A 27,405-nucleotide genomic window follows, 5' to 3' on the forward strand; every position below is an offset into this window, starting at 1 on the left:
TTGTGTTTTATTTGTGTGATTCTTTAACTATGTTGACAACCACAAAGCACACATTGCATTATTAATGCATTGGGCATTGGGAAGAAGTGATGGAGGCAGCCTTTGAGAGGAAAAAGGAGAAGTACAGTGAGCTTGCTGCTGCTTGCACTGAAGCAGGGTGGGAGGCATGCACCCACACTGTGGAAGTCAGATGCAGAGGCTTTGTTGGAAAATCCCATCAGCTGCTAAAAACCCCAGGAGTGCCTGGGTCCAAGCAAAAGAAGGTACTCTGGGAAGTGGCTGAGGAGGCAGACAAAAGGAGCTTCTGGCTGTGGCTCAGAAGAAGAGACTCGAAGTAGGGGAACCAAGGATCCTAGGGCATCGCAGGGAGCTGTAGAGAGGCGTCCCTTCCACCCGCCCACCACCTATAGATGTTCTGGGATTCAAGGAGCTCTCAGCTGATGACCCTGCAGCGGAGATGTGACAGGCAGAAATGCCTTGCAGGTAACAAACGCCTCTACCTACATCTAAGCAATAGACAGTATAATCAGTCTTCTAACTTACTGTAGTCTGTACTGCTGTAGTTTCAATCTTTGCTGTAACCTTGGATAATGTATTTTGAATGTCAGCACCTTATACATTTAAATATAGATATCTTTTAACAATAACCAAACTCATGATGATGAAAAATATTTTATTGCATGCACAGTTGACACTGGTGGTCAATCCATGGTTTGCCATATCATGCAGACCAGCCAAAAACGGTGCGTACAAAAAAAGGAGAACGAAATCAAATCTAACCAATAGAAGTAACATCTATCGGACAAATAAATAATTCTGAAATAAATAAATATTCCTATCCAGAATGTCAACATATGGTGTATATATACAGTATAAATAGAATCAACTGTACATTGTTGATGATACAAATTCAACTCAAAATAAGATACTGCTAAAGCATTTTCTCTCCATGATCTCTGCGGGCTTTAAAATCCAAAATATACAAATAAAACCTCAAGATATTATAATGCAAAACTCCAACTACAACACTTCACAATGCCGACTTAAAATGGCCGAGCCTCAGGGCAATTTTTAGGTAACCAATCTGGAGAATAAATACTATAAAGTGTCTTTTATAGCCACACACTATACAAGTGGATACAGTAGTGTTAGTACACACCGTACAGAAGGAAATGGCTTCAATTTCTTTTTGTCTTTAATTTTTTTTGTCCAGAAGGTGCTGTAGTACTTGTTTTTTTCTATTGCTTTTACTTGTAGTGACAGTTTACCCACAAATACAATGAAATTTATTCTTCCTCTGCAGTATCTATCCATACGTTTACCCAGGATGAAAGAGATATGCTGCAGAGATATGATGCTGCTGCAGAGTTTTTCAAATGCTAATTTCTGGCACTCTGAGCACCAAACAGCTAAAGCCGATATCTCCAAGCCTCAACAAATCAAACATGATCTGAATGGCAAAATGCACTACGTTGTGTTTTAACCTGAACTTTAGAGACCAATACAAATGTATCAGTGTCAGTACGAGTCTGCTGCTTCGTTTAACTGATTGTCCACAGCTCAACTAGATGGAGATCCTTACGCTTCTAAAGAGATGAGCAGCTTGCTTTACTTTGAATGGACGTTTTTTATGGCATTTGGCACTAACATACGTGATTATAACTCTCACACGGGACATACAACTTTCCCCACACACCAAAGAAACACACTATACTGTGTATTCTTATTTAATTTTCTGCTCTAATACCATATGAACTGCTTCATCTAATACAGTGGTTCCCAACTGGTCCAGCCACAGGTTCAGATTTCTCCTTAGTCATTGGCTCAAGGTCCACACAGCTTAATACACTAATTGTCATACTGTCAAGTAGCTGTCCATGAGTCACTCACTCTACAGCAGGAAACAGCACTTCAAAATATAAGCTTTGTGCCAGAAATTTACTGTACTTCAAAATAAAGTGTGTTTTTTACAAACTTGACCTGCGACCCACCAGTTGGGAACCACTGATCTAATACACTTTATGGTTAAACAATAGAAAACAGTACAGTAAGAAAATTCTGCAATGTAAAAATAGATAACGAAAATAATATATGAACATGTTACATATGTTTCCTTTTCACTATTTCTGTCATCTTGATCCAGCTTGTTGTGCAAACACTGTACTGATCTGTTCGTGACTGCCTGTCCCACATCTGGCAAAGAGAACATGTGGATCGTGTCTGAAGAAAAGTGAAGTGTGTTTACAATGTAGGACTGAAATACTCTTTGGTTAACTCTGATGAAACAACCCACTGCTGCCAGATCCTTAAACACAGAGAATACAAAAAGATGTATCATGAGTTAATCTGCACCTTGATCACTTTATGTGATTTGTGTGGCTAAAGGTTCTGGAAAGGCTCGTATGTGGACCTTTTTGTCACACATACTGTTGTCAGTCTGTGTATTAGATGGGAAGCACTGCAGCTGCAAACTCTTGTTGCAGGCTGCTGATTCTCCACAAGGAGGAGCTATTGGGTTATTGTTAAATCAGCTCTACTCTTCCCAATCTTTGCTGTAGTAATAGCAGCAGCTGGTTTGGACCAGCAGATCTAGACATAGTTGGGGTGACACAGCTGGCACTGCAGCTCGGCCTGCTTGTAGGTGTTTTGGATCATCTATGCTAACATTTATGCATTTAACCTCAGACATGTCTTTTTCTGCTTATTCCCTTCCCTGCTGAGACTTTCCTGATTGAGCAGCTCCCTCCTGTGGTCGGCCAGGGTCATGCAGCATCCTCTGATTGCTCACTGAGTCCTGAGAGATAGATGATAGCGGTGGATTGTTCCTTGGCGTTTTGACAGTCTGGCTGACACAGTGGGAAGTGCAGTAAGAGCTGCTCTCTTATGTGCGCGGCTCCAGCCTGTGTGACAGTTCGAACAGAGTCTGCTGATTGTCGATGATATGCAGGTAATCAATGTAGGCTCGCACCTCTGCGCTGCTCTTCTGTGTGATGCCATTTCCTGTGGGGAAAGAAAAGGTTTTAACTCTAAGCCAAGAGCAGCATCCTACTGTATCTTTAATTAGGATGCACGCTGGATAATTATCTGTTGAAGATAATGCTTTCAAGTGCTCTCTAAGTTTGATATGATGATAATACTCCTGTGGGTCATTGTACTTTAAAAATTCCATATAAAATTCAAATTAAATCAAATAGATGCGCATTTATTTTATAATCATATCAAACATGTTACGAAGCAACATGTCACTGTAATTACATTATATCTGTCAGCAATGTTACGCATCAGTGTTCTAAATTCAGTAATCACATTACAGTTTCTAATCAATTTATTTGCTTTACATAAGTTCTTCAATTACCTGCATAATGGGTGGATAGAAAAAAAAAGGCTTATGGAGAAGCTGTTTGGCCTGGGCAGTCTGTGCTGACTCAGAGGAGGTACAGTATATCTGACAAACGATTTGAGAGGCTCCTTCTCATGAGGTAAAACCACTGCCTTAGTGATAAACAGATCTAATATGCTATAAAGCCATGGCTTGGTGAGTGAGCGATTGATTGAGTGTGTGTAGCCTATTAAATGTCGTTCATATACCATTTAAATGTGATATATTTTCTCTAAGTCTGTCATCATAGTGCTGTTAGGAAGGCTAGTCTCTTATATTATATTTAGGCCAGCTGATATTTTATTTTGAAGTCAGTTATATTTGTACAAGGCAGAGTTAGGAAGGCCTCTTTTATATATTGATATAGTTTCATTTTGAGGCAGTTACAGGCTGCTGCAGCGCTGTGCATATGTGGGCATATGTACGAGGTTTAACGCCGATGTTGTAGAGTTATGCAAAAGAAATGTAAAGAGTAGTATACAAATTACTTCCTTCTACAGGGATTAAATGAGTACAGTGATGCATTACTCTTTTTAAAAGTGACGAGTAAACTGTGTGTCATTGCTTTTTTTTTTTTAGTGTTGAACCCAACATATTATGCATGCACATCATGTTACTGATGGCCTGGTAAAAAATATTATATTGAAAAAAGCCATAAAGACCAACTTTTCTTTCCACTTATGACACACAGGGATGTTGTGGAGGGTAAAACCGGCCAAAAATATTTTGATATCAAAAAATGAAATAATTGGACATCATGGTTAGGAGTATTAGGCTAATCTGATTTAAAGGGATAGTGCACCCAAAAATGAAAATTCAGCCATTATCTACTCACCTGAGCACAGAGAAGCAGTCAGAGCTACAGACTACAATGAGACTAAAAACAGAGTTCATATGATGTTTTGCGAAACAACTTTTTTATGTCGCGGCTGCAGCACACTTGGATCACTACGGATGAGCAGTATGGAAATACTTTGTGGATTCAATTTTGTGTTCTTGGATGTTAGTCTGGGGCGCCATCTACCATTAGGTGTGCTAGCCGCTCCACCCGCTGATCTCCGCAAGGGATGTGAGGACTCTAAAACTTCACCAGGGCCTCCGTCGGCATATGGGTGAATAGATAATGACTGAATTTTCATTTTTGGGTGCACTATCCCTTTAAGTTGTAAACGACGGGTGTTTTCACATTAAGTCCTTTTTGGGGCTTTTACATGTAGTTCTATTTAAACAAACCAAACTCAGTCCTCTTGGAGTGGACCAACAGAAAAGAAAACTATATATTGAAATAGTTTTGTTTTTACTCTGTCATGCCACTGCAGAGCGATTAGGAAGCCCCTTGCTTTCAGATGAACTTAAAATTGGAGGAAAACTTTAGCATTTCTGTGCTGTAGACTGTTGCTGTTTGATGTATTTTACACTCCACATCCTGGTCCTGTGTCCTTGCAAGCGTTACAGGCCAACATGGTTTGGTCTGTTTTTTCAAGCATCTCAGTGCAACAGCATGTGATCTAGAGGGCTAAATACAAAGACAAAGAGCAAAGGGAACCTGGAGCATTTTTGTGTTCACGAGGCACAGGTTAAGTGAACCACGCAGCAGACACCAAGTGTGAAAACAGCCTTACTGTAATTGACAGACCATCTATTTCTTTTGTTTACTTATGTTCTGAGAAAGGGGCAGGTGAAATAAGATATTTTCTTCTTCTTGCTCCTTTTCAGTCACGGGGTGTGTTGTTAGAGTTGTTTTGCGTGTTAATCTGATTGTTGTGCAGTAAAATAAGAAGAACTCATTTAAAAATTATTAAATTTAAACCAAATGGAGACAGTGTATTTCAAAGTTAACAGATTTGCTTATTTGCCTTGCAAAGACTGATACTACATCCCTGATTAAGAGCAGAATTACTAAGTAAGTTTAGAATCTAGGTTGATCTTGCACCCTAACATGAGGAATGAGTGATCTGAATACTGACCCATGTGATCTTTCTGACACTGCCGGATGAGCCGCACCGTGTCCGCTATCATGTGCTGGAAATAAAGATGGACACAGGTGTCATTCAACATTTAAATTTCAGCGCTGCTATATGTTTTATTGTGTGGAAGCATGCAACGTTCATGAACTCACCAGCTTCTCAAAATTGACCAGGTTATCATGAAACGTCTTGTTGCCTTCGTGTATGAACGTGATATCTAAAACAGACAGACATTTGGTTAGTTTTCACCAACAGGTATTCGGGGTAAAAATGTTTGATTCTACATTTCAAATCTGCCTGATAGAAATATTTCACTGTGCTCTCCTCCCAGAGTTAGACTAGGTGTGGGTGGGGTATTGAAGTGACAGAATAATGAGCGCACCTTTCAGTAGCAGTGGAGGGAAGGGGATCTTCGGCGCCTTCATCTTCTTAAAGGATTCCCTGTAGGCCTTGTGGTTCAGTGAGGGATCCTGTGAAGACATTTTCAAAACGAATGAGTGTAAACCTCTCGGGATGAATGTGTGTATGTGTGCCTGTGCATGTGTGCTTTGTTAGCTACATTATGGCAGCATGAGAATCTTATGATTATTTAAAGCACCTGATGTTTCGAAATGAAAAACATCTGTTTCTCCTCTTCCACACTGAAGCACGGGTTTGTATTCCCCGCTGCAGTGGATTAATAATGTAATAGTTTTTTCATTTCAAAACAGATATATACTGTGCACTGAATAAACTGAGTGCCATACATTACACTTACTGTAATTGTCTCCAGCTCTGAAAACAGCTTTTTGAATTTCCCAGGAATTTTCTGCAACAGACAATAACAGGATCTATTTTTTAGATGTACTTGTACATGAAAGGTGGCACAGATGAAAGCAGAAGATGAAGAAAAGGAACATCCTTACCTCCCATGTCTGACTGAGGCGGCTCACAGCTGCAGTGTTCAGACCCATTATAATGGCAAAGAAACAGTTGAGGTTCCTCTGTGCTTTACAGCTGCAACAGATCAATGGAGCACACAATTCAGTTACTTCAGGGGGTGCACTTAACGGCACAAAAGCAGATGTAGTTTATTGATCTGCCACTGGAGGGGGCAGCATCCCCATGCAAATCTAAACACATGTCTCTAAAGATTTTTGGGGCTGAAATGCTGTTGTGTTGGCCAACTGGTCTGTATAGGCTCACACTGAATATATCTCTGATCAAAATGCAGGAGGATGTGAGTGAAGCTACTAACTGAGCAGCGATCTTGATGAACTTCTTGATGAGTTGGACCCTTTTGCAAAGAGTCGGGCACAGCAGCACCTCGGTCATTACCCACAGCTGGACTTCATTGCAGCGCTGCAGCAGTAGCTCCAACGCCACAGTGTGGTTGCTGCTACCTTGGCGGCTGAAGGTGAAATACACAAGTTCTTGCTGGAAAAGAACATCATGCACTCATGAGCTGACAGCAGGACACACAGTGCTAACAGGGTATCATGTCAGATCACTTTTTGGACAGTTAAGATCTTTTTTAAAGGTCCAGTGTGCAGGATTTAGGGGGATGTATTGACAGGAATGGAATATGTTTTCGGAACCTTACAACCAGCCGTTTACAGCTACATAGTGAGTGGTCTGCATCCATGGAATCCACCGTAGTGCACCACTGTGTTTCTACAGTATCCCCGAATGGAGAAACAAAATACTGGCTTTAGATGGGGCCATTCACCATAATCAGCAGCCGCTTCGGACAAGCTGAACAGCATCTCAAAACACTAGTTCTTAAAGTGAAACTGCTTTATTCAGTGTTCAAGTTTAAATCACTGGCTCCATTTGTTTTGGGGAGGAGGAGACCTCTGTGGATAATTTGGCACCTGATAAAAACCTCCTGAACATTGAGCACTAAGGGAATCCTCACTAGGAGTTCCCACTTGGCACACAAGGAAAGTCTCAACTGGTTGCAATCCGCAGTCCTCACCACTAGATGTCGCTAAATCCTACACACTGCTCCTTTAAAGGCAACAAATTATGTATAAGTAGGGAGGATGTGGGGCAAACCTCGTGTATGGAGTCAAAGATGGTCCAGTCAAAGTTGGTGAGAGCAACAGCCACATCCCATGTGTTTAAACTGAGCATGCGAGCTGTCCTCTGCTGCAGCTCGGAGTTGTCTGTGAACGGGTTCTGCAAACGGAGAACAAATGAAAAATAATATCAGACACATGACAACAACAGGGCCAGGGTTTTTCATCAAACCACCTGAATGACTGACATCATCATTTTTGCAGATGTCATTGCATGTTAGTAGATTTCAATAAATGTTACTTTTGAAGATTCATATTATAAACCTCAACTATGCTGCACATCGTTGTGTTCACTGCCTCCGAGCATGTGTATGAGTGTCTATGTACGAACTAACCCAACACTATTTTGACAGTATATTCAGAGTATGTTAACTCGATAAAACTGATAAAATGGCATTTCAAGAGTATCTAGCTCAAGTAATGTATTTCCAAGTTAAGCAGGATAGGCAGGTGGGATATAATGTTGGGAAGAATTTGATTTGATCATGGAAAAGTGGGTGTGTTATAACAGTGTGGCCCGGACACGCAACGCCAATGGGACAGTAGTATCCATCAGAGTGAGATGAAATCCATTGTACGCGCGATTTAACATAAGTTGCTGAAGCAGTCCACTGTAAAATGCCAAGCCTTGCTTTCCTGAATAAATCCTAGCCAGAGGACCTGTAACCACGGTATTTTGGAGAAACGATGACACACTGATGTAACATGATGTCGCTAGCTAACTACTGTAACTTAATTTTAGTTCTGGGAAGCTAAAAGTTGCAGATTGACTGATGGGTGGATGTTGTGATATTATTGGTTGAAACTGGTTGGTAATAGCTTACATAAGCACATCATATTTTGTTTTATGGGAAACATGATTGGATTTTGATATAAGAACACAAAGACACTTTTTTTCTTTTGGTATATATAGTTAAATATGTGCAAAATATGGACAGGGATGTGATTTGAAAGGGTTAAAAAGGCAGTTTTTATTTCATATTGACTTCAAAGGAATACTTAACCTCCCAAATGACCATTTGTTGATCAATTACTCCCCCGTGTTACGCTAAAGTGTTTTTCTGGCGTACCTCCGGTGAACGATGAATCCAAAAATGGAGACCACTGCACACAGGAGCTGCTGGTCTACCGCTGCCACCATCAGTTAGTTTGTGTTATTGTCTGACGTTGATGTTTTAAAGGTTTAGTGTGGATTCAGTTAATTTACACAATAACACAAACAAACTACCGATCCAGGTGGTGGTAGACTAGCAGCTCCCGTGTTCAGCGAAGTAAAATGACTGAGTGTGAGTCTGATTTTACAGATAGCATAGATAAGTTTTACTTTTCGATTGGAAAGGTCTGTCTGTTCAGAAAGTACTGAGCATCATCTGGATAAATGTGACTTGGGTATGGAGTTGTGTAAGAGGTTGTAAACAGGTGTTTTTGGATTTGTCGTTCACCGGAGGCAAGGAGAAAAAAAAAAAAACAGTTTTCTTCACAGATTCAACCTAACACAGGGAGAGTAACAGATGTACGTCATCTGGGGGGTAAAGTATTACTGTAAGTTGACATGACACATTGCAGTAACATTCTTACCAGGACTTCACCCAGATCCTTCCTGCACACATGCAGCCTGCCCACCGGCCGGAGAGAATCAGAGAAGACTCGGTCCTGAGGCTGCAGGAGGAGCCTCCCTGCAGGCAGAGAAAACATATCACAAACAGCAGAATACCATTAAAAATCTGTCAGGCAGCGTGTAAGCGGCTATCAGTAGCAGCAGATAAGACTCACTGTGCTAGACTCAGCACTGAGGTGGCCAGTCACTTCAGTCACTGATAACTGATACTGACATTGTATCACTGGACTGTAAATGCCTCTCCCTTTTACTGTTGTCACTGGGGAGATATTTAGGCTGGCTCTGTTGATTACAATCTCACACATTCATGTCAGGACTCAATATATATCTCAATAGGCAAAAAACCCTTAAGTATTAAAAACATTGTGAGCAATTAAAATGCTATATGATGAGTTTTTCATGTGAAATATTTTCTTCCAGTGAAGTGTTAATATGTACTGAAGCTGTTTAGTTAGAAAGGTAAATATACCTCCATTGTAAGTGACAGCCACTAGCACCAGTTTCCCCTGAGGGACATCCATCCTTTCTGCCACTGCCTGCAGCAGCTCCTGGGCCACCACCCCACCATGGGCCCTCATACTTAGGAACGAGTCCATGGTAATATACACATGACACAGCACTGTAACAGAGTGAAAATATTGTTTCAGTAAATTTTAATATAGAATGACAATCATTTATATGGATGCAGCTTTGCCACTGGCCATATTAACCAATTGGAAGCCACAGGCCAAACTGCCTCCTTACTAATCATACATCCCAAATGCCTCTGTGTATAGTGTGTGCAAACTGAAACTACATTATGACACAAGGCCACAAGACTAGTTAATAATGTAGCAATGACTTTAAAGATATTGTTTTTAATCGGTGCAAATGTCCAAGAACACTATCAAACTTTCAGTGACCCTTGTGAGGCCCTTGGGGGTCTTAGTGGAATTGCCTGTTTTGCTGGGAGAGCTGGCGTAAATCGTCTATGCAGGTTTTCTTTTCCAGACACAGACTGTGGCAGGTTAATTTAACCTTTTAATACACTTCAGCCAGAAAGAAAGCAATTAACTGACTCACCTGCTACTGTTTCTGAAACAGCAGGAGGGACAGGATATAACAGGGCTACCCCTTATTGATAAGGTGACCTTGAGCAGAGCAATTGCTCCAGTGTAACCACTCAGTGATCAGCTGTGGATCAACTGTGTAGTGTGGCAGTACTGGGATGGACCAAGCTTACTCAATAGGTTTGTCATGATGAAGGTGAAGGGTCAGTGGGGACAGTTTCTTTGATCGAGTGTAGTTCAAATGAAAATTACACAGGGCCTTCACAGATGATGGTGTTGTTTGTGCAATTAATTTGCACATCAATATTTTTTTAACGAATAAAGGCATGAACTAATCATGTTCTGACAATGGTGGACCGGTTGCACCATTGCAAATACAAAAAAAATATTGCTGCCGCTACCAATCAATGACTGTTGATGCTTCTCAAAGTCAAGGAAGGATCCTTAAACTGCTCAATATCAAGGAGTCTGCGTCATCGAATCTCGCCAAAGCACTGTTCCAATGTCAAGGACGCTTCAAATGCTACCGAGGAAGTCCTTCCTTTAGAGAATTTTCAAGGATGCATGTGTGTATCCTCAGCGGGCATGAAGTACCCACAATTCTTTGTGCAGGATCTTCTGGTATTGAAGGCGGGCTCTCTTCAATGATGCTAGCCTGTTCATATGAGTGTTCACCAAATGCTAGGGAACGAGTCTTGCCTTGCCTCTGTAGGACCCGACTTGGAAGGACCCATCCTACCCTGGAAGCCTCCTTAACTTGGAGTAGCATCATATAAAGATAGCTCCCCAAAGTTGACGCCAAAATATCTCTGCTGGCTACAGTGTGTTAAGGCCTCAAGACAGATATATATTTGGGTGAACTTGCCCTTTAGAAGAAGCCAAGCTGATCCCAGTGTGACAAAATAAATTCACAGGACTCACAAGATTCAGGAATTTGCATTTCCCAACCTTCTCAATCCTTCCCTGAAAAGATTCCCATTGTTCTTCTGTTCAGACTAAACGTCTCCTCTCGACAGTTTTGAAAACGACGTATGATGGGAAGAATGTGTGAAGAACGACACGTTTTACGACTTACCTTCCTTGGTCTCCCTCTGCGTGGTCCTGGACTGGAGCCCGTTCTCCTTCAGGCTCAATTGGTGGAAAAGTGCTTTGCTCTAAAAGAAGGGAAATGCGTGGATTTTTGACACATTCGTATTGCCTGGGAACTCTACGGGCATTTCACTAGAACCACAGAACAATGACTTTAGCAGGAAATGTGAGGACAATAGCTCCGACACCCAATCGGGTGCGTCAAAGTGGGCAGCCAGCTTCGTAAAATAAAATTCTTTCTGTCTTAGTAAAGAGAGCAAACACAATCTTTTCACTCACCTTTCTTTGAGGGGAATATTCATCCACCGTGCTGGAAAAAGAAGAATAAATACAGTAAATTATTTGTCCTCAAATACAAAAAAAAAAAGACCTGGTGATTTCCTTAGGCTGCAACTCAAGTACAAAAACAACTTCACCAGTCTATAATCAAGGTAAAGTGAATGTGCATATATACTCCGCTGCAGCTTTCAGTCCATTATTTAAGATAAGTGTCAAAGCGAGATTAGAGTGCTTTGCAGATTTTAGACCTTCCAATGTGATCCCTTCATTTAATCACCCTATTCTCATCAGTTAGGCCTGGCTAGCATGATGGATAGCCCCGTGTCCATTATCATCCCTCAGCTTTTACTGGGCTCTGCATCACAATAGGCATGTTGGCACAAAGCCTGCCCTGAGGGATCCCCTCTCTCTGGCTGGCCAGCAGCAGCCCTGCACTAATGAAAAACCTGATTCCCACTGTGTTGTCAAAACAGAGCTTATGATCTTATTCACTGTCTTTAAAAAAAAACAGTCAGTGAGCTCTGTGAATTATAAGGCCACATGACGAGAGAGTACAAGAGAACAAATGGTGTTTGATTCCTGAGCTTTCAGAAACACATGACCTGAGCTTTCTTTCTGCACAAAGGCCAGATGGAAGTTGATGTGAGCAGAGGACTAAATGAGTCTTCTTTCTATAAAAAATGACACCTTTTAGCTTTCACTCGGCAGCAGATTGCCACAAAGCAGTCAACCTTGTCCTCCCCCCTGCATGAGCCTGATTGTGGAAAAGCTCATAAATAGTGGAGTATGTCAGTCAGTAACACCCTCACAAAGTCCACTGCTCTAAAGGAGTGGGTGTTGTGGATCTCCCTCCTTGGATATATAAACATGAATAACACAGATAATGGCAGCAGAGTCAGGTTGAATTATCTGCACTGGTTTCTAATGGGCGGCAGGTTGGAGGGTCCCCAGGGAGGAGATCTGATTGGAGGCTGTGGTTGAGGGAGGGGAAGGGGGACCTGGGTGTGGCAATGTGTCTGGTGACTGGGGGATATTTACGCTGCAGCATCAAACAGTAATGTGATGCTTATTTTTTTTTCATCAAACCAAGAAATATTTCAGCAACAGATCCACTTTTACAACCATCGAACAGACTCAATATTCAAGATTCAGTCAGATGTCAATTAAGAAATATGTTATGTGTCCACTTTGTCATTCCATAACTTGTAGATGTGCATCATTGTGATAAAGAAACAGACAAAAACAACCCAGGGGACATCTAGACAGAATTTGTGCCAAAATGTGTCGACAAAAGTGCCCATGTTATCATACTGTGTGTATGTAAGGGATGCATCAATCCAACTTTTCTCTCCCTGCTACTAAACATCAATCTGATACTAGTGGTTTTGAAATTGAAAATCCATATACATCACCACATGGAACTTATTGAAATCAATTTTATATGAGGTAACATGAGGTCAGGGATTGTTGGTGGCCCGTCATGACTGAATAGATGTAATTGATTCATTATGGCTGAAACACATTCTGCTTTTAAAGGTCAGTATCAGTCGATACCAACATGCTGCACTGAATCAGTGCATTCCTACTATATGTATTTTTTATTTAGATTATGGACTGACTTACAAACAGTCCCTCCAGAAATTTGTGATGTTGCAATCGCAACAATTAACGCAAATTTAACCAATCTCTGTGAAGTCTGCACAACCATGCAATTTTGTCAAATCACCTTAACTTTTCTGCAATTTTGACCAGCCTCTCCTGAATTCCATCATTCATAGCACCCACGCGCAAATGTAATGGACGTATGTCACCGTATTCACTTCCTTGTTTATGGTATGACGATGCAAATATGTGTGATTCTAATGTCTCACATTTACCAACAAAAATTACTGCTAAAGCTTGTGCAAAACAGTTCCCTGATGTTTTGCACAAGTTTTGCGGAGATAAACTGTTTTGCACTGTCTGCAATATTGTGGTGGAACACAAACGAAAAATCATCGACTGACAAACACATGTTCAGAGAATGGCTGAAACTAGCAGGCCAAAGACCAGACAAAGGGAATACGTGTGCGCCAGGATCGGAAATTCAGTTTTTAAAATGTGAACATCTACCAACTCCTGACAGATATGTTTAAATTCGATTAATTCAACAGTAAATTAGTTGTTTTTTCAATGAATTATACAAAACAAAGCAAAAAAAACCAAAACAAACAAAAAAGGACGCAACTTTTGTTTGCAATTTTCACTGTCTCCCGCAATTTCATCGCCATGAAATCATGCATTTTAGGCCTCAACAATCTCGGACAAAGCCGACGAAATCCTGGAGGGACTGTACATAATTACAAATTAGAAGCCATAATGACATGTACTGCTGTGTTTATAATAGTATATGGATGTGACATTATACCAATGACTGTACAGAAGAAGCAGACAGAGCCATTGTGACCATTGGTTAGTGGATTTTAAATCCTTGAGTTGGCACTTAGGCTGTCTAATAATGCTTATGTAATAAATTCTTCTTGTTGCATTTTGGATGCATTGTTGTGTTATTAATTGTGGCTGCATGGGCGCTGTCCGGTGCTGAAGTCTGTAACCTTTGCACGTGACGGACATTTTTGTCATTGCCTTGTGGTCACTATAGCTATTTTGATGAATATTCTCAGGCCAATTTATATTAAAAACTATTTTTTTATCGATTGTGTTGTGTGCCATATCTGCTTTTATCACAAAAACAAGAACTTCCTTTCAAATGATCTCAAAAGTCATGATAATCAAATATTTTCTCAGAACTCCTGTGTATTGGTCAAGAAAAATCCTTGCAACGGCCATGTTTTGGAGTCAGAAGTGACCATATTTGGATGAGAGGGTGGAGCTGTAGAGGATACACTATGCCTCTATTCTGATTGACAGGTCACCGCCGAGGTAGCCCTAAAGCATACCCTGCGTCATCTTCTGTTTTACTCTAAATGGGTCCATAATTTACAAAATGAACATTATGCTGTATTGGCGAAGACTTGAAACTAGCATTTCAGGACTGTACTCATTAGGAAGGTGTTTACTGAGGAAATAAATCCAGCAAGTAGTCAGGTCATTTTCACATAGATTTCTATACTATCAGACTTATTTTGCAACCAGTAGAGTCGCCCCCTGCTGGCCAGTAGAAAGACTGTAGCTTTAATGCACTTCTGCATTGGCTTCACTTTTCAGACTCTGAGGCTTCGACCACCTCTTTTATCTTGTCTGTGGATTATACTCATGAGTTTGAAGATGTGTCCAGTAATGAATCCTTTCTTCTTTTGACAAGCGGCAATCACTTCTGACAGCTTGTCGTTAATTCTTAAAATTCCTGTATTTCCTCAATTTTAGAAATTTGAGATAAAGGGCTGCATGACCTTCATATTTCCGTGCATAACAACCCAGAACACTGCAATTACTCTTCAGTCTCTGAATGCATTCATTGATGAGAGGCTAAATAAAGGCACCAAGCAGAGAAGCAGCTCTTTCTTTGCGCTCAGAGAGCAGCTAGTATCTCTGCTTCTTTTCAGATTTCCAAAAGTAAGATTCGATTTATTTCAGGGAACACATCTGTTTTCCATTTCATAGTTAGTTTATGCAAGTATGTACTGAACTTCAGTGTGTCTTAAGACTTATATTGACAAAGTAAGTGATATGGTTACTCACTGTCTGCGATGCAGCTGGTACAGTTTCTGCAGCTCCCTCACATCCTTCTCCAGGGCAGGGTGCTCATACAGCTCGTCCAACACGTAACGATACAAAGTCTGGAAGGAAATGTCAGTTTTCATTCCACCCAAATTAAGCACACCTCACACCCAGTTTACACCCTTTCCCTAGTACATTATATTTCCTACCTTCAGGAAAAGTTTGACGTGCTCGTCCTCCCTCAGGAAGTCTTTACAGAGGGCCATCCACTCTGTCACCAGGTGCAGGACTTTTCGTTTCCTCTCCAGAGCCTCCTTCCTGTCCTCTTTCCCTCTGTATCGCTTGGTGCAATAGGTGGGATTCAGTTAAGGCTCCAGCACAGATGGAGAACAAGATTTATTTGCTGACACCAAGTGCAGCATACATTGAAGCATGAATAAAGCCAGTGTCAGTGTGATGTTGATTTAAGGACAGGCGGCAAGTGAGACCGTTTGATGAGCACAGTTGAGTGAAATGGAGCAGCTCTGACTCAATAAAGCAGTCGTGTTTTTGTTTATAACAACTACGTCTGTCTGTAGCAGTCACAAAAGAGGGTTATTGTGTGTGAACCTTGGTAATAATGTTCCTGTGAAAACCACTGTGTTTTAGGATATTGTCCCAGCAGAGCTTGACATAAATCACTGGTTGACATGAACACTGGGTAGGTCAGCAGAAAGTCATCCAGAAGTGTATCTGCAAAGAGAAACACATGATTGAAAGAGGACAAAGACATGGTACATTTTCTATTAGAATAACTCTGGAGATACTTCAACTGCTTCTAGTTTCTTGTATGTTTAAAATATACAGGATATCCTGCTGAGGGGAGAAGCTTACAAGCTTAAATTCTGTGCAGAGCATCCTATAGATCCTACACACACAGCCTCATTAGGTTTAAACGTTACAGGATGCTGCAGGGCAGGTACGCCAGTGGCTGTGACAACTGTATGATTAATGTTTGCTGAGCTGCACATACAGTAGAATTGTACTTTTAATTGAGATGGCAGCTCAGAGACTTGGCTTCAGGTTTTTTTTTTCTCAGTTAATTTTAATAATACCAGCAGGAGAGCTCATTCTTTGCTGTCATATATCGGTTAACAAGCACTAAGCGCAGGCATTTCAGAGGCGAGCATAATGTGAGAGAGACCTTTCAATGGCACATAATTCTTCATGGTCAGTCTCAGATAATCGCTTGTGCTGAAACCACTGAGGATTCCTCTGTTCCATTTGGCTCCTCCACAAGTTCAAACAAGCCTTTACTGGCTTTATCTTCAATCTCACACATTTGCAGTTGCAGGCTGTATCAGTAAAGATAAGCCAATAATGTGTCAGTTGACTCTCTCTGACCTCTGATGAAGTCGATGTTTTCGTTGCGATTACCTTGCAAATAGAAAGAAAAAGCAATCTGATATTGCTTAGCCATCATCCTAATGTGTTTACAAGAAACGACTGCATCCTTGTGTAATTTCTTCCCAAGGTTACACCTGGGTAAGTGTTTCTGTAAATGGATTAAATCAGAGCTGGTCAAATAGATCAGGAGCTCACTTTAACAAGTCCCCCTAACACGAAATGCACTTACAGTCTACATCATCACAACTAGGGCTATGTATGGTTTAAAAACACAATGCCACAGTGCCACTCCACGCCACTTCAGGCCAGACCAGTAAAACCACTGCGTAATAACCTGTAAATAATAACCCCTTCAAATTTTTCTTTCATGAAAAAACGTGCAAATTCAACAGTATGTCATTTTTCACTAAAGTGGAAGCTATTTTAGGAGCAAGTTAAGTCATCCCCTGCCTTACAAACCATTTACAATCTGCAGTTTTGTCAGTGCCTCAGCAGCAGCAGGGTTCCACTAATATTGTTTTAAGACAGAAGTCTGATTCAGATTCTTTTGTACTGAAACTGCTGTTTTTTTCCCACAATGTTCAGTATCTTTAAATATGACCATAGACAGTACTTGTTGTTATTTCAGAGAGCTGTATTCTGCTCAGAGTGGAAAAGCCTCTAAGGCAGTATTTTACATGTTTTAATGTTTAAATTGCTCCTGAAGCCTCTCAGCCTTCACATGTGCATCAATACTAGGTGTGCAAAGTCATCTAGAAGGCTGGGTTGGGCCCTTTGGCTGAGACTGTACTATTTACAGTCTCATAGTCTCACACACAAAAAAAAAAAATCACTTATGACCTAGTAGAAGTGTGTGTGTGTTTATCTTTATCAGAGACTCTGCCATCTGCCTGTATTGTCTTATTTTCTTCTTATTTTGCTGTGTTCAAGATGTTTCAGGGCACAGCGCACAGGTGACAACGGTACTTTATAAAATGGTAGTGAGACTGTATGCAGAAGATGAAGCTACAAAACTTGTGAACACCACAAAAAAAAAAAAAACGGAAATATACCAAGGCAAAGTGCCAAGCAGAGGGAATCTGGGATTAGCTTTCACTTTCACTGAGGATACTATCTACAAACAGTAACCAACAATTCCTGCGTAGTATACCTTTAAATGATACCAGTACTAATGTAGTAGCAGATACTTTTTATTCTACCTCCTTCGATACCCATCATGTGAATGGAAGCATTCAGTTGCGTATAATGACACCAGACGCCACAGGGGTGTAGTATGGCCATACTTTTAAACGTTTTAGGGCTTCTCTGCATGCTGAGCTGCCAACTCTGTCAAATAAACCACGCTCCACTTCACTACACCACAGACTGTATGGGCTGTAACTGTTGGGGTAGTGGGCCAATCACGCATCACATTAAATCGAAGAATGCTTGCAGAGATTGGCTGCAAGCAAAACCATACAAATGGTCTTTAAATGCTAGGTTTGGGTACAAAAACATTTAAATGCTGGTATCAGCTGACTGGAAGTTTCAATACTAGTTGGTACTGTGTTATTTCGATGAATACCTTCAAGGTATTCATCGAAGAGTCACAACACTTAATTTTTCACCATGATAAACAAAAGCTAATTTATCAGTTTGCTGTATTTTTTTAAATGGCATGCAAAGTGCCTTTTTTATCTTATTAGAATGGAAGTAATAATTATTCAACAGACATTATCACAAGCTGTACAAGTGCATTTCATAAATTGCCATAAAGCCACTAAAATAAATTTCTGAGGCTTAAAGCGAAGGAGAAGGACAGTAGCTCCCAAACATGATGCCCTGCCACAAGCGAAAAGCTTTACAAATCCTATTAGGGCCAGCCTCCTCTCAACCCCACTGTAAGTGTGCCTCATACCAAGAATTGTAAATTCTCCCCTTTAATTTCACACTGGCTTCCCAGGCCCTTTGTGTGCGTTCTGGTCCACAGGACTCCCTGACATCATTATGTTAATCCGTGCAGAGCAGCTGTGGATGCATCACTCACTGCTTATGAAAGGTTACACACTGGTACACATGTAGCGCCCATAAAAGAATACAGTAACACACCTTAACACAAAGCCAGAAAGACAACACGCAAACGACCAGCCACCCACATACTGTACTGTACCTCCACACACATACACAGTCACCATGCACTACTCACTCACACTGCTGGGTATTTGTGTATTTTCTCCAAACTATCTAAACTGAAACACTTTCTCATGAGTAACAGCTTACATACCACTCCCCAGGCTGTACACTCTGCAAGTTTTTTGAAGTTCGAAAAACAGAATAAATATTTAATTCCATGACCTAAAGCCATATTCTCAAGTTTTTCTTGGTAACACAGCGAGAGAGAAAAAAAGCTGGGAATGTCCTGCAGAGTAGATTTAATCCAAACAGAAGATGGCAGAAGATGTGTTCGCCTCACTGACCCAAAAACGTTTATGCATTAATTGTGCTGTATAAATAACATTTACCAGTCTGTTGGGATGATTTTGACTCCTACACATCAAACCATTTTTATTTAAAATGATCACTATCATTAGCCTGGATCAGAGAAGAGAATGTAGGATATAGAAAAAGCTGTTTTGTACTCATCATACAGAATCCAGCTGCCTGGCACTTAAGTCAAAAGGAAACGCAGAATGGATTCACTAATCGAGCTTGTCAATCTCTTGAGAAATCAATCAAGCTGTCAATCCACCTTTCCATTTCAATAAGTGCTCGTAAAAATTGATCAATGCGGCCTTTGAAATGAGCATGTTAATGTGTCACTTATTGGCGCAGTAAGCACCAGAAGACATCGCCCTGGTGTAAAAGCCCTAAATTATTATGATAGTCTGTATTTAGACATTTTTAATTTCATATCCGCTCACTTAATGTGATGTTTTCTTCACCACAAATAAGCATCAACATCTCTGCACATGGCGCATCTGTGAAAAGAGCTGGAACATCCTCTCATTAAGAACGCAAATGTCCCATTACATGTTTTTCAGAGCTGGCAGTGTGCTGAATCTGTGCAGAGCAAGAATCAATAGCTGCACTCAGAGATTGGGCACAGGAAAGAAGGCAACACTGAACACTTGTGAATGCTACCCACAATGCTAGCCCACAGAAGGAAGCACATTAGAGCTCCACACTGTATGGACTACTGCAGTGGTTCACGTTTTGCTTTTCCCTCAAACATGCCTGTGGTGCTTTCAAAAAAGTGCCATCTCTTGCAGAAAGCTCCTCTGCATTCTTAATGTTGTGTACAGATAGAAGCAAGTGATACCATGATGAGAAGGAAACGGCCTCCTAATGTGCTGTACCTTATTTAAGTCATAATAAACACAACGTCAATAACCTGCAGCAACCATCAGTCATGTTGCTGCACAGTCTCTCTGGGACCAGCCTTGAGAGGGAGACCAAACACGGCGGCTTGGTGGATGTTCAAATAAATCTCTTTTTGATGAAATCAAGGATCTCATGCTATGGTGCTTCTTCTGAGCTGAACCTCCACGGGCGCCCTTTGCAGTTGCACTGGAGCATACAGAGCTCCAGTATCCACACAGAGAGAGCCAAGGCCAGCAGGAGTCACACTATTAAACATCACTGAGTGCAGATCAATTGGTGTTCAGGACTGAGTTCATTCCTTCTCCTTCTCAGGTCTCTGGCTCTTTGACCCTGGGATATCGCTCAGCATCCTGCTCTGGTCCACAGCTCCCTATCAAGGATTCACCTCAATACACTCACCTATGAGCCAGTACTTATTGTGAACACCCTAACTAAGGGAATAGAGGCATGTCTCACCCACATTCCTGAAAATTCAGTTCCATCTTTCACCTAACATCAATATTAAATACTCAATTATAGCAATAAAATATGTGATTCAACATAAAACATAACTCCCCTATGCATGTAAAATGTACCATCTTCCAGCTGCAGGCACATCTCCCCAGAGGACATTTAGATCAATTTCATTCACTTCCTCATCAGAATGAGCAATGATCTCTGGTATATGGGGTTAGCCTGCCTCCATCCCGATGACAGATCATCTGTGACCATCTCCAAGGAATAATCTGCATTTTATTTTTCCTCCCTCCTTATTTCCCCCTTTCTCCACTACACAATGTTTCTCGTTTCTCTCTAGCATTCTTTTTCTGCTTGTCTGACTACGCTCTCAATCATCATCCCTCATCGAAACCAGCTTTCCAGCTCAATCAGAGTCTCCTCTGCCTTGGCAACAGTGTCACATTATCATGTACCTGCTGGGATGAGAGGAAATGTGTTCATTTGTCATCGCTGTGAGGCTGGACTGTATGTCACGCAATCTGATATGGCATCACTCTAAAGATATGAGCAACGTTTTTCTCTGTCAAAGGCTTTTAAATGAACAGGCACAAACTTAGAGCCATTCTGGGAATGATAGCACATGATTAGCCCAGTAATATTGCCCAGAGGGGGCTGCTGTCCCAGCTTCTCTGCGAGAGAGAGAAAGGAATGGGGAGGGCAGAGAGTGAAACAGAAAGTAAAGGGAGTACTTTGTGTCTTTTTCTTTCTATCTGTCTTTCATAATCACACAAAAATATCAGTGGAGCTGCATGAGCACACCACCTTGACATTGCTATAGTCACAAAGTTGTCGAGGTGCCATCAAAAAAATATTCTATTTTAAATTTGTCTCTCTAAAATACAAAAATCCACACACTGACAGAAGACAGTGAGGACAACAGGGATGAGAAATGACTTTCAGGACCATAAAGTATGCATGCTGACCTGACTCTTTGCTCTGTGTCGTCCCCTGGTCGTCATCAAGTGTCAGGTCATTCAGCAAGTGCTCCAAGATCTTCTCTGGGGTCCCCGATACCACCATGTACCTGTCAGACACAACAGAGTCATTGGACGAGTCTTCCTCAATAGAGGACAGAGAGCGGCTGCTGCTCCATTCCTCCTCTCCCTCCGTCCCCTCATCGTCTATGTAGCGAAAGTAGGGGACGTCAAAGGTGGGCATCGTCACCGGCTCTGCCCGGCTTGTGCTGTCACTGCTGCTCTCCTCGGAGCCCTCGTCGTCGTCCTCGTCCTCCTCCTGCTCCACCAAGGCAGCATGCAGCAGCCTGCCCTCCTCCTGCCGCAGGTTCGGGGGCTGTGGCCGAGATCCCATCCTTGCAGAGTCCCTGTGTCCTCACACCGGCAACGTTGCCGTGGTTACTGCTGCATGCCCCTTTTACCCATCCATCCATCCACCTGCAGCTGCTACAGCCCGGAGTCCACTGCTGTCTGTCCCTCAAGCACACTGAGTTATCCCAGTATGTTCACGGCTGAAAAAGGCTCCTGGATGACTTGAATGGGAAGGCAGCCAGCAGAGCTCTGCCTCACAGTCCCATGCTGCTCACTTATATGTATTTAGTATAGTCATTTATGTGTTGGGAGTTGTGATGTAAGCATGCCTGTAAGAGTGAGTGTGTGATCCAGAGAGAGCAGAAAGGGAGAATGATGAGAGGGAGAGTGCTGAGGGAGAGAAACAGATAGTGAGAGAGGGAAGGAGGGAGGGAATCTATGAAGGAGGGGGAGTGGAGAGGCTTACCTCCTGTTCCTCGCCTCCTCTCTCCCTCCTCCCCTCGCTGATGCAGAGAGGGCTGGCTGCTCTGACGATATTCTCTGGAGAACCAGCACATCGTGGCCCCTCTCCCTCAGACACACGCGGACTGCCTCGTCACTCTGGGGCTGGACGGAGAAAGAGTGGGGAGGGAGGGAGTGTGTTATCACCAAGGAGATTCCCCTGTATTCTCTCCCACTCACACAAATCACCACTGATTTCCATCATAATACTCTGTCAAAGCCCTGCACTGTAAATGAAAGAGAATTTCCATATATCATTATTCAGTCCTTATCGGTGGAGCCCATTCAGGGATTTACATAAAAGACCCGCACAAATTTTAATTACCAATTCCTATGTAGAGCCTATTAAATTATGGGTAGCTGGAAACAATCTGCTTTCAACCAGTCATAGGGTTAAACTCTGCACACCAACAATGGTTTGGTGGCTCAGAGTTTAGTTTAAACTCACACTGTCTTGTGACCACCATGAGGTACTATGAATGATAAATTCATCCTTGTGTTGCCTACTGTCTCCCACTCCCTGTTTCCCTCTGTTTCTCCCTTTCTCTCTTAGTCACACAATGTCTCCCAGTCACCATGTTATCAATCAAAGCCATAGTAACAGACAGCTGCACTGAAACAGACCAAAATAAATTGCAATTTTAATGATTCATTGATGTTGAATCTAGGTATGTGTTTATAATATTTCTCCCATCATATTTGTTACTTGAAATTTAAAGCAGGAATCACACTTTAATATCTTAAAGGGACAGTTCACCCCAAAATCAAAAATACATATTATTCTCCCTCTTACCTGTAGTGCTATTTATCAATGTAGACTGTTTTGGTGTGAGTTGCAGAATGTTGAAGATGTTCTTTCAAACATAATGAAGCTAGATGGCACTTGGCTTATTGTGCTCAAAAAAATATATCTGAAAAACTCAACAACAATGACCTGCTTACTAAAGATACTCCAAAGGGCTTGTTGTGAGCAGTTTCATGTAGGTTAATTGCATGCACAGAGGCTTGTGCTGAATTGACTGTAGTCATCTGAACTGACATGTAGTCTTCTTTCTAAGCAACACCTGCCAACTGTATTACAACGTAGAAGGAGTTGTGCATCCACTGCTAGCTCACCTAGCACCACTAAGTTAGCTTAAGTTACAACTCAGCCAAGAAGGACGCCATTAACGTTTACATATCGAGCTGCCACGAGCACGAGCCTCTCGTCCATGAGTAGATGCACACTTCCTTCTGTGCGGTGATGCAGTTGGTGGGTGTAGTCTGGTAGAAAGGAAATAGTTCCTACATGAAACAGTACACAACAAGATCTGTGGATTATCTTTAGTAACCAGGTCATGATTTCTGGAAAGAGACATTGCTGTTGAATTTTTTGAAAGTAGCACTGTGAGTAAAAGATAATAGGGTGAACTGTCCTTTTAATGCATATTGTAGTTTAATATATGACTCTGTACACCACTGGTCAGTCAGGACATTGAAATAAATTTCATGAAGAAGCATATGAACTTAGCTTTTTTTAGCCCTACAGTAAAAAGGGGTTGTTTCCGTGTCTCTGAAGTGTAAAGACGGCTGGTAGCTGCTTGACAATGGAGGGTCTCGATCATAGATATTGGTCTTAATGAGGAGTTCACTGTATGGTGCACGCTTTGCATCCTGCATCAGCAAACCCCCTCCCTTCACCCCCACTCCTCAGCCATCAGTCAATTCAGCACAAGCCTCTGTGCATGCAATTAGCCAGGCAGACAGACTGGAAGTGGTTGCAGTTTTCTGCCCTAATTGCCTTTTGCAGAGAAAAGCATCCAGGACCCTTCAGTTAAGCATGACTTCCTGGCACATTAACGCTTATTGGTGATCTGTGGACATACATACGTAAACAGGCACACTGTATAGGTGCACAGCACAAACACAGATGAATACATTAACAAAACACAACATAAACACACAATATCTAATACAACAAAGATACACAACTGTGTCCCTCCCCGGGTGGGCCACATTTTTAGCAATAACATTAAACAGTTCTGCAGTGATTTCTATAAACAGCAGAGATGTTTTCAAAGCCTCAGAAAGGACCATTAATGGCAAAGTTTGCTGGCAGTTCCTTCAGTGCTGTGATTCATGACTCGTAGCAAAGTTTACATGTCTGTTAAAGTGACAACTTATGAGTTTATTTCCTCTTTATCTGAATATAAACACACACCCTTGCATTTATAAAAGTTGCGTTCATGCACTTATGGGTGTATCCTGCGTAATGACAGACTGTATTATCCTGTCACAGGACCTGCAGTATGGATAGGGACGTGACGAAAAGCAAAGAACTAGAAATTTCCCAGAAAGGGAAGGCTGTGCTGATTAGCTTCCTGGTTCTTGGGCAGTAAGACATTGGTGGTTCTATCTTTATCAAGACATGACGCACACTGTGTGCTCTTAGCTCCATCAAAGTACGCAGTTTTTGTCTGATTAAGTACGACAGCAAAGCCAGCTGAATTCTTGACTATAATTAACAGAGTGTCTCAGTGTACTGTTTACGGGTCAAACAGCAAACAAACCTTTCCTCACAATGAATTATTGATCGTGCCTCTGCTGCTGCAGGCCACGAGTCAGTGTGTACTGGGCTTTGTGGTTACCAGTGTCCTTCTAAAAAAAAACACAATCAGGCCTCTAGAGTGGATGCTTGTAATGAGACAGAGCACCGGGGCCACACAGTTCCTACACTAGCTTGGAGGTGACCTCGACTCACGGCTCGCACCCAAGTCCTCCCAACATGGACACCACCAGCTGGAGAGTAAACAGTACTTATCAGGCCTCTGCACAAAGTCGTGTCCCGCCAAATGGTTTACTGTGTTTCAGGGTTCAAGATGCATTCCACTGGCCAGAGGGACACCTTCTGTCTGCATGTCTCGGTCTGGCACGCATGGTATGGAACACTTAAAGGGACCTGGAAGGTGTCAGTCCTGACAGGGTGCAGATTTGGACTAAATTCCTCTAAAGGAATAATGTGGGTCATACAGAGTGGGAGGATGAGAAAGAATAGAATTCATACATCCGTGTTGTTTTCAAAGAAAACCCTTTGATGCAGATGCGCTTCATTATCTCCAATAATAATTAGCTGAAATTCCTATGTTAAGCTCTGAAAATGTACTGCAAACAAGAGTATGTACATGTTATGTAAAATATTTGCACATAAGCTTTCTTAAGCTTCATGCAATGGCAGAGAACAGACGCTCTGTGTTCTAATCAGATGGACAGAGCAACGGAAACTAAAGTTGATGAAATAATCTTATGTAAGGTGTAAGAAAAGGGTCACATACAACAGATGATCATGCACAACTATGATCTCCCTGAATAATTAAAAACAGTGGTGATGTAATAGGGCAAAAGAACAAATGATTTCAAATGATTTCAAAAGTCACAACTGTAAAGTATTACATTTAAACCTGATGGGTTTTAAAGCAAAATGAATTATAAATACTCAGATTTTTTTCCTTTATAATTTAAGAAGATTGCATAACATTCATGATGTCCCTGCACCAGAATCTCTCACACATTTTCACAGACATGCAGGTTACTGTATATAAAGCATCTCTTTTTCCACCAGCTGGGATTTAGCTGACTTCTAAGCTCTTTGATGTCTGGGCTTAGATATTTATATGAGTCACATGTAATATGGTACATGCATTGTGGCATCATTGGATTACTTTAAACCACAGAAACACTGCTAGATAATCTCACATAATCTTACTATTTCTACCTAACGTCAAGTATTTAGTACAAGGTCAGTATATCCGGACATTACAGCTGGGACTGCATAAATGACACATACACATGTGCCATTGGTATACTCTTTTGAGAATCTTGGCACAATGCATGTTACTAAAAATGGTAAAACATGTTGTATTGTAGAGCACTAGCATTTGTTCATAGGCAGAGTGGCCTAGTGCAGACGAAAGGTCATCATATTGAATAACAACCTTGATAAGGAGATCTAGCCTTGTGTTTGCAGAAAAGGTCAGAGACCTGATGCACTGGAATCCACCCTAAAACCATACAATGTCTTGGCATGGTGGTCTGGCCACTTGCGTCAACTTTTCCTGCCATTGTTGTTCAGTTCAGCACACAGGCACAGCTGGCAGGAAGGGAGAAGCTGAGCCCACCATGAGGTCACCCAATCAGATGACTCCTACGCAGCCAACTGGCAGGTGATGTAATGTTTTTCCAAAAAGTGTGCAGGCTGAACTGAACGTGCAGTCCGTGCACTTACATTTTCAAGGATGCTGCCATAATGATAGATACCATCTGTATTCTAAAAGCATGCTAAGTTTCTGTAATGACATTGGGACTGTAGCTGGTGTTGAATTTAATGGATAAGGTACATTAATGACGTATATTTTTATGCATATGAATGCATGCACTCTACAATATACTGCCATGAAATCTTCTATATAGTAATCTAATTCGTCCCTCTCTTCTGCAGCAGTCTAGAGACTTTTTTTGGTATATTTAATTGTAGAAAGCTTTTTGTAGTCTGGACAGAATCTCCAGAGAAAGCAGAGACACTATAGAATGTATGGGGGCCAATAAAAACAGACAACAAATTAAAAGCAGTTTGATGGATGGGACACTGCAGGGAGTGCGAGAAATGATACTTAGGCAAGATGCTCACAGAACAGCACTGTAAAACATCACCGTATAGCCCAGAGCAAAACAGACTAATGTTCTCTGACTGAATATTCAAGGATAAAGTATGCTAATTGTGTAGTGTTTGTAATGACATAAAGAGGACTATCTGATAAGCATATCAACTGTTGTCTTAATTCTGAGAAGGCCAAAGATTAGTGTTCGTGGAAATGCATCAAAGAGAGCAGCATTTCACACTAAAGCTGTGGCTCTATTGTGTATACTGCTATTTACAAATATGGTTGTTAAAAAAAAAAAGTTAAGGCGTATGTTCTGACTACAGCAGTGCTGTTGTGTATCTCACCTCACTTGTCCTCTCTGGGCCCTTGCTGTGGTTCTGCAGAAAGCGGCAGCCATCCTTGGCCAGCCTCTGGACCATCTCCAGTCTGGACAGGTCCTCCTTGTCATGAAGGATACACATGTTCCCTGGCTGAAGCGCAGGGGACACAGAGAACATGTACCTCAGGCCGCAGTCCCACGACATCGCGGGCTCACCAACTGACTGCCCACCAGGTAAAACAGCAAGACTCCTGGCTGTGAGCTCACACTGCTCTTAAAAATGTGCAAGAGAAGGTGAGCAGTTAAAAAATGACTGTAAGTAAAGTGTATGTGTGTGT

General features: G+C 41.6%; 1 protein-coding gene across 2 annotated transcripts; it reads right to left on the reverse strand.

Moving 5' to 3' along the window:
* Positions 1-1,181: 1,181 nt before the first annotated feature.
* Positions 1,182-27,405, reverse strand: LOC117266262 (rap guanine nucleotide exchange factor 5-like). Of its 2 annotated transcripts, none has more exons than XM_078171802.1 (18): positions 27,093-27,405; positions 22,091-22,216; positions 21,269-21,404; positions 15,755-15,833; positions 15,311-15,455; positions 15,123-15,220; positions 11,442-11,472; positions 11,149-11,227; positions 9,494-9,643; positions 8,985-9,082; positions 7,384-7,506; positions 6,584-6,762; positions 6,252-6,342; positions 6,104-6,154; positions 5,729-5,816; positions 5,499-5,563; positions 5,347-5,401; positions 1,182-3,000 (listed from the first exon to the last, which is right to left on the reverse strand). In XM_078171802.1, the coding sequence occupies exons 1-18, from the start codon at positions 27,270-27,272 to the stop codon at positions 2,882-2,884; spliced, it is 1,893 nt and encodes a 630-aa protein (XP_078027928.1). In that variant the 5' UTR covers positions 27,273-27,405; the 3' UTR covers positions 1,182-2,881. The 2 variants fall into 2 exon arrangements, with proteins under 2 accessions (XP_078027928.1, XP_033497247.1); XM_033641356.2 differs by having other exon boundaries at positions 1,183-3,000; positions 21,269-21,369; positions 22,077-22,216.

Source organism: Epinephelus lanceolatus, chromosome 10 (genome assembly GCF_041903045.1).
Source record: "Epinephelus lanceolatus isolate andai-2023 chromosome 10, ASM4190304v1, whole genome shotgun sequence".
Classification (NCBI taxonomy): Eukaryota; Metazoa; Chordata; class Actinopteri; order Perciformes; family Serranidae; genus Epinephelus; species Epinephelus lanceolatus.

Bases quoted from the DNA above. Each gene is read 5' to 3' on its own strand.
- LOC117266262 (XM_078171802.1), bottom strand. From the start codon at position 27,272: ATGTCGTGGGACTGCGGCCTGAGGTACATGTTCTCTGTGTCCCCTGCG. The intron at 7,507-8,984 runs GTAAGAATGTTA...CTCCGTTTGCAG, and splicing joins AGGATCTGGGTGAAGTCCTG to AACCCGTTCACAGACAACTC. The intron at 5,564-5,728 runs GTGCGCTCATTA...TGTCTGTTTTAG, and splicing joins CCCTCCACTGCTACTGAAAG to ATATCACGTTCATACACGAA.